At 37.6% G+C, this 12,349-nt stretch overlaps 2 protein-coding genes across 5 annotated transcripts in view; one reads left to right on the top strand and one right to left on the bottom strand.

Annotated features, from left to right (window-relative positions):
* Window positions 1–3,111, top strand: part of IMPG1 (interphotoreceptor matrix proteoglycan 1) — an 87,915-nt gene extending 84,804 nt beyond the window's left edge. The window contains exon 19 of the mRNA XM_074946854.1: window positions 2,671–3,111. The gene's annotated coding sequence lies outside the window, so the exon portion shown is untranslated. The remainder of the gene's footprint in view (window positions 1–2,670) is intronic.
* Window positions 3,112–8,037: 4,926 nt separating this feature from the next.
* Window positions 8,038–12,349, bottom strand: part of MYO6 (myosin VI) — a 182,967-nt gene continuing 178,655 nt past the window's right edge. For 3 of the 4 annotated variants that reach the window (XM_074948001.1, XM_074948002.1, XM_074948003.1), the window contains one exon: window positions 8,038–11,381. In XM_074948001.1, the coding sequence (XP_074804102.1) occupies window positions 11,182–11,381 (200 nt within the window). In that variant the 3' untranslated portion in view covers window positions 8,038–11,181. The remainder of the gene's footprint in view (window positions 11,382–12,349) is intronic. The other variant, XM_074948004.1, reaches the window with a different exon arrangement.

Genomic DNA, 12,349 nt, shown 5'->3' with positions numbered 1-12,349 from the left:
CAGCTGGGGAACTTTAGTGGGACCTAACAAAGCTAAATGAATGGGCAGCGCAAAGGCTCAGTTTTACAATCTGGAGAATACATATTCACTCGGTTGGGGTTTTGAAAGGAGACTACAGATGTTAGACATCCAAATCTTCTTGACTTTCAGTAGGACTTGCATGCCTAAACACGCTTTGGTCTCTTTGACAATCCCAGCCCAGATCCTAAAGAAATCATTTTATCAAGGCTTGAAAAAAGGCCCAACTCCTTCAAACAGGTGTGTGGTAGATAGAGACAGTAGAAGTGAAGGCTGTTCAGTACACCTTCACCATAGTCAAAGATAATTCTGAGTTCATAAAGGGGTACGTGAAAATCCAGTATATAGTGAAGAAGTTGAAACAACTTCTTTAGTCTCTACATAAGCTTGAAAATTGCTTTCACATGAAGTCTTATGATTACTAAGTGAAAGGTATCTGTGATTCCAAAAGCAAGGATGTGACTGTTCAGAAAAAACCCTGCTAGTAACCCAGAAATCAAGTGGTCAAACGAAAGGATTCATGACTATGAAGAACCAGACCCTTATTCTGAAATGAAAGATCCGTGCTCAAGATCAAAACCAAGTTAACCTTGAACAGGGCTAACCAATCTGAAAGCCACAGCCTGTGCTAGGGGGATCAGGATCACATGGACTCTGTCCTTTCTCCCTCAGAATATTCCGTAATGGAAGGAATAAGGGAAAGCTATATGTGAGTCTTGCTCCTCTATGCAAAAGCAGCATATCGGACACTGAAATTTGGGTTCATGCCTGCGCTCAAGCAGACCAGACATTTCATGTTGTGACTTCAAGCAAGCAAGACCAAACCTAGATCACCCCATATGTCAAAAGTCAAACCTACAACAGTCCTTAGGAGACTATCCAATGTTGATCTGATTTTTGCAACCTAAGCCATCTACTAAGTTGATTTTCACTCCTGCTAGGCGTGGAACTGAAGAAAACATCTCTGTCAAAATGCACCATTTGTGTGGAAGTATGTAATAGGGGAGATAATATATTACTTAAAGAATCAGGAAGGAGCTTTATCACAGCATTGCCTGTCAGAATTAGTGATGCCTGTCTTCTGATCAGCAGGAGTGTTTGAAGCAGCCACACATTACTCACAGCTGCAAGAGGTTTGTCTGAAGTCTAAGTTTGCTTGACTTTCAAAGCCCATACATTTTCAGTTGACTTAAATGCCACAACCCAGATTTGAATATCAATGTCTACCACTGTGAATGGCATCAGAGGTGAGAAGGGCATCTCTTTCCAGACATTGACTGGCACCGTCTATCAATAACTCTAATATTTGATCTCCTTAAGAAGAAAGGGTCTTATATGGATTCAGTACAAAGTTCGGTTTGCAAACGAAACTTGCGCAACCTTGCAGAAGGCACATTTGCAGCCTTGCAAAAGGTGCAGGAAGTAATCAGTTGTAACAGTCTTAGACAAAACCCCATTTCAGATCCTGCCTTTGAGAGCATTTCTTATCGGTTTGCAAGATTCTGTTAAGAACAGGATAATGCTCTCCTGGAGTCCCGAGGAGTCGCTATAAATCTCCCATTCAAAGGAGATGGACCCAAAGACCTCAAATCAAATAATTTAGAAGTACTAGAATGGAAGCATATAGGAACCTCCTTAGGTGGATCTGAGGATGATTTCTTGGATTTCAAGTCATTTGGCGCTGGATCTGCCTTATGTGGACACAGGCACTTCCCACGAAACAGCTGTTTGGGGCTGGAGGTCCCTAAGGGCTCCCCCATCATACATGGCTCAATGTATAGTTCCTTTCTCATCTGACCCTGGGGAAAAAACAGCATAAGTTTTCACTCAAGTATTCCAATCACCAGGGATGTTTGCTGGAATTACACAATTTTGAGGGGCAGAAGGAGCGCCACAATCTCTTTTCTGCTCCACATCTGCTATATTAGACACGTGGTCTCAAGAGTAACTGAATTATTGAAATATTAATAGGAATTTTTTTTAAAAGTACAACAATAGAAGTAAGTCAAGTCATACCACCACACAGGCAGGATTCCATTCCTACTAAGGCTGGTGGAAGGAGAACTGAGGGACCATTAAGAGACTTTTTGGAGAGGGAGGGGGAATGAGAAGGGCTATACCCTTAATTCCAGAATGATAGATCTGAGGTTCGGAAATTGTTCTGTGAGTTTGTAAGATAAGCTACCTTTACACTGAGACTATATACAGGCAAAGTCATGAAGGAGAAGGCTTTATTTCAGCTGCTAGAGCTATAGTAGTTATGGATCCATAAGTATTTCACATGTGAATCCTTCTTCAGAATATTGTATTTCATTCATTGTTTAATAATCAGGAATATACTATTCAAATGAATACTATTCATGCACCATTTCACTGAGATTTTAAGAGAAAAAACCCATGCTGCTAAGCACAGCAACAACACTATGACTGCTATAGCATTACCTCTATGTGCAATTAAATAGCTGCAAGTAGGGGACTACTATATTCTATTTGAAACAACTTGGAAAATCCTAGTTGGTTTTAGTGAAACTTTGCCTGCCTGATCACAGTGGTTTAGTAAAACATTTTCAATTCATTTCAATTTGAGAATGCTTATTAAAGGACTTCTGTAAACTTTTAAAAAATGTTTCTTACAAGATTTTTTTCTTACAGGTATTCAGAAAAAAGTTCTGCATTATTCAAGACTGGAGTTCAGGCTAAGCTATGTATAGGGGCAAATTTTGGAAGAATAGAAAGTCTTACAATTTTGTGTTGAAACTGGAGCACACATCAAGTGAAAGTCACCATTTTGTTAATGGAAAGCTGCAGCCACTTTGCTCAGTGCAACAGTCAAAAAAATTCATCATGAATATAGTGTTAAAATGCGTTTATTAAGTGTTCAGTGTTAAAGTATAAGGCTTAAACATTTTAATTAGTTATTTCAAAGATAAGTGATACAAGCAGATATCTTGCCGGTGTTACATTTCACTAGCAGTATGAGAACCCAGTAGAAGGAACAGTAAGTGGAATGCAGTTCCAACCTGCTTTTATAAATAGGCATGGAAACATTAGATTTTTATCAGTAAACATCAGTAATCGTCAATTTCACTGTACACACACAGAGAAAAAAATATTTCCATCAATTATAATCAACATTTACAGACAGGTACTATATGAAAAATGCTGCTTGAGAACTTAGCGTTTAAGTATATTTACTTTTTATTAGGACTGTCAAGCAATTAAAAAAATGAATCACGATTAATTGCACTGTTAAACAATAATAGAATACCATGTATTTAAATATTTTTGGATGTTTTCTACATTTTCAAGTATATTGATTTCAATTACAACACAGAATACAAAGTGAACAGTGCTTACTTTATATTTATTTTTGGTTACAAATATTTGCACTGTAAAAAAAAGAAATAGTAGTTTTCAATTTACCTAATACGAGTACTGTAGTGCAATCTCTTTATCATTAAAGTTGAACTTAAAAATGTAGAATTATGTACAAAAAATAACTGCATTCAAAAATAAAACAAATGTAAAATTTTAGAGCCTACAAGTCCACTCAGTGCTATTTCTTGTTCAGCCAATTGCTCAAACGAGTTTATCTCCTGCAAATGTAAACAGTGCTGCCCGCTTCTTGTTCACAATGTCACCTGAAGTGAGAACAGGCGTTCTCATGGCACTGTTGTAGTCAGCGTTGCAAGTTATTTATATGCCAGATGCGCTAAAGATTCACGCTTCATCCACCATTCCAGAGGACATGCAACCATGCTGATGACAGGTTCTGCTCGATAACAATCCAAAGCAGTGCGGACCGACGCATGTTCATTTTCATTATCTGGGTCAGATGCCACCAGAAGAAGGTTGATTTTCTTTTTTGGTGGTTCAGGTTCAGTTGGTTCTGCATCGAAGTGTTGCTCTCTTAAGACTTCTGAAAGCATGCTCCACACCTCATCCCTCTCAGATTTTGGACGGCACTTCAGAATCTTAAACCTTGGGTCGAGTACTGTAGCTATCTTTAGAAATCTCACCTTGGTACCTTCTTTGCGTTTTGTCAAATCTGCAGCGAAAGTGTTCTTAAAATGAATAACATGTGCTGAGTCATCATCCAAGACTACTATAACATGAAATATATGGCAGAATGCGGGTAAAACAGAGCCAGAGAAGTACAAATCTTCCCCAAGGAGCTCAGTCACAAATTTAATTAATGCATCATTTTTTTACCAAGCGTCATCAGCGTGGAAGCATGTCCTCTGGAATGGTGGCCAAAGCATGAATGGGCATACGGATGTTTAGCATATCTGGCATGTAAATACCTTGCAATGCCAGCTACAAAAGTCCCATGTGAATGCCTGTTCTCACTTTCTGGTGACATTGTAAATAAGAAGTGGGCAGCATTATCTCCCATAAATGTAAACAAATTTGTTTTCATGATTGGCTGAACAAGAAGAAGGACTAAGTGGACTTTTAGGCTCTAAAGTTTTGCACTGTTTTGTTTTAAAAAAAAAATATCTACATTTGTAAGTTGCATCTTCACGATAGAGATTGCACTACAATACTTGTACGAGGTGAACTGAAAAATACTATTTCTTTTATCATTTTTACAGTGCAAATATTTGTAATCAAAAATAATATAAAGTGAGCAGTGTACACTTTGTATTCTGTGTGGTCACTGAAATAAACATATTTGAAAATGTAGAAAAACATCCAAAAATATTTAATAAAATTCAATTGGTATTCTATTGTTTAACACTGTGATTAAATCTGGGATTAATTGTGATTATTTTTTAATCAAGATTAATTTTTTTTATTTAATCGCATGAGTTAACTGTGATTAATCGACAGTCCCACTTTTTATATTTTGACATACAATGTTGACAATTTTAACAGTTATAAAGCTTTAACTTGTTAATCTCAACATCTACTGTCATTAAATAATTGTCTGACCCCAACCCCCAATAAAACTTTACATATTTAATTGTTTAATTCATGGTGAAAAGATTTATCACTCTGAGATTTCACACTTTTGGATGGAGCAAAATGATTGCAGTTTTCCTGAAAGTAGGCTTTCCAGGCATAAAGAAACATTCTGTAAATTTTACAATGTACATAAGAGATTTGTGTTTATGATTACTCTATGGTAGCAAATAGAGTATATACATATATATGCACACACACAAATAATATATATTCAGTATACACACAGATCTCTCCTAATGGTTACCATTAAGTTTCTGCAGAAGGCATCTCTACAAGCAATGGGCAGCCATAAAGATTCCATACACTTATCACCCATCTGTGCTGGATTGTTTCATAATCCACATTCAAATATTGATGTTACTTGTCCTAGTCATAAGTCTGTCTATGCTGCATCAATGTTATACTACATTTGGGCATTGTTTACCCTTTATTGTACAACAAAACCTGTAATTAAAACTTTAAAAGTGCGGTTCTACTCAGTACAGTGTACTATAGCAACATGGTACCTCTTTATTCAGATCTGAATCTTGTGTGTATTCAGAGTATTATCTGCTATTTTAGTGACAAAAATTAAGTGTTTACTTTTTAATTGTTAGTGCTGGAGAGCCACCAGAGCAAAGAGGGAGTGAGCTTTATTCTGTGTTATCTTGTGCAGTGTCAACAGAATAGATGACAAAGTTCCAGTTAGTTACAGCTGTGCAAACCATAATTTGGCATGCAGAATCTGTGTTACTGGTGCTCATGTGCAAGATAGAAGAACCCACTGAATTTGCAGGGCTGACATAACATCTTTATGATTTATAAACTGAGTATTTTGAGTAGGAAATCATTTAGACAATAAGCAGGGAACCCATGATGCTATTTTACCAAGTCACATCTCAGAGTAGAACCTCATTTAAAATATTTTTCAGTGGGCATTGAAAGATCTCTTCCAACAAATGTTAGCTGTAACTGCTGATCATATCACTTAAGAATGCGCAAAATAGTCTGTTTTTTTCCAGTGTATTTCGTATATTTCAATTCATATCAACTCTTCATTAGTCAGGCAATAAAGAAGTCACTTTTAAATGTGTATTTGAATAATGAAATGATTGCTCATGACTGTATTTATCACTATTAAATATTAATTACCAAATACACTTGCTGGATGTAAACCTTTTGTATTTCAATAAAATATAATAAAACTGTTTACTTGAAAATTGCATAGGAGATTCAATCAGTATTTAATTTCATTATCATAATTACATCCTAATTTGATGTTTGGGTCTTAAATTAATTTGGAAATAAAGAGCATAAAAACTGTCACAGGCAAGTAGAATCTAGAGTTGAAATAGGATAAATCCAAAGGGATGCTTAACATCACTTCATCCTTGTCCCAGACATGTAGGAAGAAAGACAATTAGGCTGCGACTTTAATAACTTGTCTCATTGCTGGCAAGTTCCTAGATAGTTTGTACAGTGCAGCCCATGAGCCCTTCCTTAATTGCTCTCACCTGATGGAGGGCTGCCATCAGCCCCCCACCCTTCCACAGCTGGTCCCAGCCCATCGTTGGGACCCCTTCACCAAGTACCAGAGTGAAGGGGCTGGACAAAAGGGGTTGTGTTCTTGCTGTACCAGGTATCAGGAGCCCCAGTCCCATTCCCCAGCTGGTTTAGGAGATGCCTTTCTCTAAATCCACTTCTAGCTTATCAGGGACCTAGACCCTGTGTGGAACAAATCCTTGCACTGGACACATGCCACAAGGAGCACCAGTCATTTTGCTTGGCTGCCTCACACCAGTCCCAGCTGGGTTCCCAGATAGTTAACAATTTCCTCCATAACAGCCAACAATATATCTGCTCCCTGCTCAGGAAAGTGTACCTCATTGTCCCTGAATAACTACGGTACCAAATACAATAGTTTTGGGTGCGTAATTATGGATCCTCCCCATTCCTGATGATTCACACACCTTCTGGCCTTGTCAACCGAGAGAAGCCTGGTGGCTCCCCATTATACCATTCTGTTGCAGCATTTCAGACCAGTCAGCATCAGACCCCGGATCTGGATTTTCCCTAAATATCTCTGTGCCCTGATGATTACATCACCCTCTTACAAAATCCCTAATCAACTAATGAACTATAATCATTTCAGGTGGCTGCTTCCTGACTGCAAAGAGTGTAAAACAGGCATCAGCTGGTCCCAGAGCACATCCCTCCTGCCACGCCAACTCAGATTTGCCTTGCCTCGCCACTGAGGCCCAGCTGTGGACCTCCAGGGGAACTGACTGCCTCCCTGTGGGTCCCAACGCATAATATTGTGCCCACAGATCCAAACAGCAAGTCTCATGATCTGCTCCATGTCACCTTCCCCTCCATCCATGCCAACTCAGAACTTCATCCCAGCAATGGACTTCCAGGGGGAAACAGCCACCCACCTTTGAGCCAAATGCATACTATTGTGTCTGCACATCCAGTCATCAACTCCTGTGACGTGTTCACATGATTCTGAAGGAAGGGACAAACAGGGAGAGTTTAGCACATATAAACCACTCAACTATTTTCCTCTACAGGGACCTCCAAACCCTTCTATGCATTTGGATGCCACCACTGACAGGCATAATAAGTTGGGCTCTTATTCTAAGCTACGTTCAGGATGTAACCACTCCAATGCTGAATGAATGGGATCCCAATTCACCAGCAAAATCTCAACATTATGCGCTCCTTGACATCACCACAAAATGAAATGTCCTCTTCTGAGGTAACTCCCTTTCCCATGAAGAAAGGGTGGTCTTAACACTCAGCCTGTCTGTATTGCTTGGACTGGGCGACTCTGCTAGTACTATAACTCACCTGGTCATCCCTTAATTGATTTCCTGACACTCAATCAGTGTGTCAAGTGACCGTTACTCATCTACAATATTTCTTTTCCTTCATAAAGGCCTTTCTGCCTTTTTTTTTTAATATTTTTCTACACATGGTCAACTTTTCCCACTTAAACTGCAAGTATTGGGTTAAAAGAAAGAGATACCAGACAAATTTCAACATGGAATGTATTTATTTTGTGTAATTTTCAGTACATCATTAAGAGATCAGTTTAGGTAAACTACTTGAAAAATATTTTTAAACAACAAAAACAAAAAAAGAGGGTGCAAGTGTAAAAAGAAAAATAGAATCTCATCAATGGAAAGAAAAGGATGTATTTAATGACTTGATAAAATTCTAGGTAGATCCATATTCTTGGGTCATGTGATCAGGAATACAGCCTGGTATGTGTGTTTATTTCTTTTTATTTACTAACATGCTACATGTGAAAAGTCCCAGCTACTCTGGACACCAGGTTTGTTTTGGTTTTTAAATCAAACACATAGAACAGAGCCAATGTTTTCTATTCATTTTCCTGTTGAAGTGTCAGGTCAGGTTCAAATTACTCCTTACTGCCAGATATCAGGAGCAGCATTAGCCAACACTGTATTCTCCATATGACAATGAGGCTAACTCCATATCACCAATGAGATAACTAAGTGTCTAATTTAGCAATCAGCTAATGCAAAGGACTGGTAAGCAGCTGATTGTGGTCTTAACCCCAACCTTGATTCTGATTTGAGAATGACTTCTGCTGTACTAACAGGCTCAGCTACCAGCAGCCACTTCCAGCCGAGACCTTTACAGGAATGCATGCTATCATGTCAAAATTGGAAAATTGCAAACTTTAGAAATTTTTCTCTGGCTCAAATTAAGACAAGAGCAAGTACCGAGAGCAATAGGAAGAGATGGGAAATGTGTCAGATGATAACATCCAGCCACTAGGTGCTTCCATTTTGACTAAAGTAAGAAAGATTTCTTGGTTCTTATCTCAGACCCATTGCCATGATATCTGAGTAACTTACAAATATACTCTGACATAAGAAGCTTAAATATGCCATACTGTATAATAAAGGCTAATTTCCTCCCGATGTATAAGCATAGTTACTATTGAGGGAAGTTATGGGTATGCATCAAGAGAACACTTTTAAATGTGTTAATATCAGGAATAAATTGATACACCGTATTTTTTTAAACTCTTTATAATGTAACAAAAATATCATGAGACTATACATAACTAGACAATAACTAAAATTCAGATAGAAAAAGAAGAGCGTGAGCATCTGAGCTCCAAGACAGTTCAAAACTTCCTTAAACGTGCCTATTAAATGCTCCAGTCTCTTATAATGTTTAGGATTTCCAAGAATATGGTGACTGGAGGCTCTGAAATTCTGGTCCGAATTCAGCAATGTACTGAAACAAGTGCCTAACTTCAACCACACAAGCAGTACCACTGAATTCATGTAGTTGAATATATGCATGTGAGGGAATAAATTGCTGAATTGGGGCCTTATGTATGCATCCTTCATACTGCAGTCAATAATTACTGCTTAAGTAAAGTGTCAGGTGTGGGAAGAAAAAGGACATTTTGAGAGCCTGACCAATGCCACCACATGACCCAAGAGCGATGCAATACTTACCTTGAAAGAAAACACACACTGACATTTTCAATGTTCAGTTCAGAGACACTGTCAATCACTTGTGTAGTGGATTCATAAATAAATAACTAGTTCTTTACTAAAAGATTTTCACACTTATTACAACTTGGAGTGTATTTCTGAGAACAGACTGACTGTGGCATGCACACAATCTCTACTCTGACAGTTAGGAAGTGTTCTCATCACTTTTTCTTACTGCACTGTACAGCTGTACCTTTTCTTAAAGTGTGTGTGTGTGTGTGTAAACTGAAGGATGTAAGCTTTGTTCTTCACTACCGGAAGAGAGAATATTTTGCTTTCAAATGATACCTATTTAATTTTAACTAGAAGGCATCAAACTATATCTCTATTTTTCCACTTTCTAGCACTGAGATATAAATATCAAGTTTTAATCTGTTGATATAGGGCCAGCATTAGGAACACCCGGATAAATAAATAAAAGGCAGTTTTCATGGTGTGAAATGGATAATTCCTATACACAAGCATTTTACTTGTGAAGCAAGGGCACTATTACATAAAGGTGGAAACCCTGAAGGGAGATGAAGTACAAAGAAATCAGAGTGACTGAAGGAAAAGTTTGTTATTACAGTTGACCAAAAAAATTTAGCCATTTGAAGTAGCCTACTGTAATTAGACACTCCAGTGCGGCGTTGCTGAGCAAGACTCCGATACCATCTAACAGAAGTAACAATCTGTGTGCACGGATTAAAGTAAAAAGGATCTCTTAAAATTCAGACCTCTGTATTATAATTATGCTATGCTACTATTTAAAAAAAGAACAAAAAGGAAAAAAAACACATTTCCCTTATGCTTTCCTTTAATCTTAAATGTATCTAAAGAGATATCTTAGACAATTTTTGCATCATGTATTTAAATTACACTACCTGGGTAATTTAACTATCGAAGGACTCCTAACAAAGTTTTGTCAGAAAAATATAATTGGTGTTTGCAAGAAATCTGTATTAAAAAAAAATTGAGAGAGAAATGCAAGCCTAAATGTGCAGCACATCCGTTGAGTCCCTCCATTATTACACAATCCTTCAAATACATATGTCCTCTTCTCAAAACAAATAAAAGAACAATGTCAGTTAAACTAAGAGACAAGGTAAGAAATCAAAGATTTCCCATAAGTTTCTCAAAAAGTCAGTACATACAGATGTTGAGCAGCTTTCAGATCAGGACATAAAATGTCTTTGATCATATAGAAGTACTGTACACTCCAACTTCTCTGGAGAAGAAGTTGAAGCTAAGGCCTCACAATTCCAGTTATAAGATATATTGTACCCTCTTCACTAGACCATCCTTGAAAAGGTTACTATTTTGCATGTTCTGAAGAGGATTTTATAAAAAGGAAGTTGTAATAGGGTACATACTAGGATAAACTCCAAGTACAATAGTGGTATTTTACAGTGTTAGCATTATAACCAAAACTTTTGAGACGGATGCAGCATATAAAGAAAATGCAACAAACATACTTGACTGAAACTTCTGCGAGGTCCACAGAATTAGTGAGTTCACTACACAAATTAAACATCAAAAGTACAAATTAAACTCCCATGATTAATAAAATCTGTTCACTTTAAATTAAACATCTCTAACACAATTACAGAATGTTTAAATCCTCTGTTGCATAGAGGAACTCCTCCCTTTATATCATAGTAAGGGTTCTCAACTCTAATATCAATGTGCAAGGTGACTATTTTAATAAGCTTTGCAACATAGCTGTTGCATACGTAGGACGAGCTTGTCGGCTCTTAATTGCATTTTGAAGATATTGGATGCCTCCACAGCGCTCCCAAATCTCTTCAAACTGTCTCGGCAAAATTTCAGCACCACGCTTTCGAGTTAAGCCAGTCTCTTCAAGATTTAGTTCACACATCTCCATATCATCCTTCCCTGAAATGGTTAATACAAAATTGGTTTTATAAAACCATTTACATGGTTCAAGATCCCATTAACAAAAATTACACATCTGCTTTGTTCCCCCCCCATGTGTATCTTGCTTTTAAGAGACAATGTTTTACTGTAGTTTACAAACATACATACATTAGTGCTATGAGACCAGTTTGATAGATCAAGAGACTGAAGTTCTCCAACCCATTAAATAAGTATAGCATGGACAGCTGCAGTATAGGCTAATACTGCATGTTGCAACTGACATGCAAATGTGCTTCAAAAGTGAATAGGATAGACGTTGCAGGGCTTGTCAAGAGTTCTCAGCCTCCAGGTCTTTTCTGCTGAGATCACTGACAAGGATGGTTTTTGAAATGTGGGCACCCTGTCCACTAGGAAATTACTGATCAGTTTGTTTCACATAAGCCACTGAAATGCTACTGAATTATCATTATTAAGCTTGTTCAGATCTGAACAAGTGACCCAGAAGTTAAAAGGTTTTGTGTAACACTTCCAAAAGCTGAATCAGCCAGTCTCCCACATTAAACATTTAAAATGACATTTGTCAACTGGTATTACCTATATGTACATTTAATCCAAATACATGGAGAATGCAGCTAACCAATTTTTGTTTTTTTTTACTGTGCCAGGAGGGACATTAAACAGTGTACCCATAGGAAACGTGTGTGTGTGTGTGTATACATATATATATATATGTATGTGTGCACATACATACATACATACATACATACACACACACACACACACTTAATACATGAAAGAGGCACCAGGTAGATATTTCTATAATAATTAAAAATACTATCATTTCTAATTAGCATAGAGAGAACAAACTTAGGTGCTTGGAAATGCACCCTGACCGTAAGACAATGCACAAGTCACCTGGGAAGGGTCTTCACTAGGGCCTTATTTATACTACCGGGGCAAGTCAACCTAAGTTACACTATTCCAGC

Source organism: Natator depressus, chromosome 3 (assembly GCF_965152275.1).
Source record: "Natator depressus isolate rNatDep1 chromosome 3, rNatDep2.hap1, whole genome shotgun sequence".
Lineage (NCBI taxonomy): Eukaryota > Metazoa > Chordata > Testudines > Cheloniidae > Natator > Natator depressus.
The sequence above is the reverse complement of the archived record's forward strand: the minus strand, read 5'-3'. Positions and strand labels throughout refer to the sequence as shown.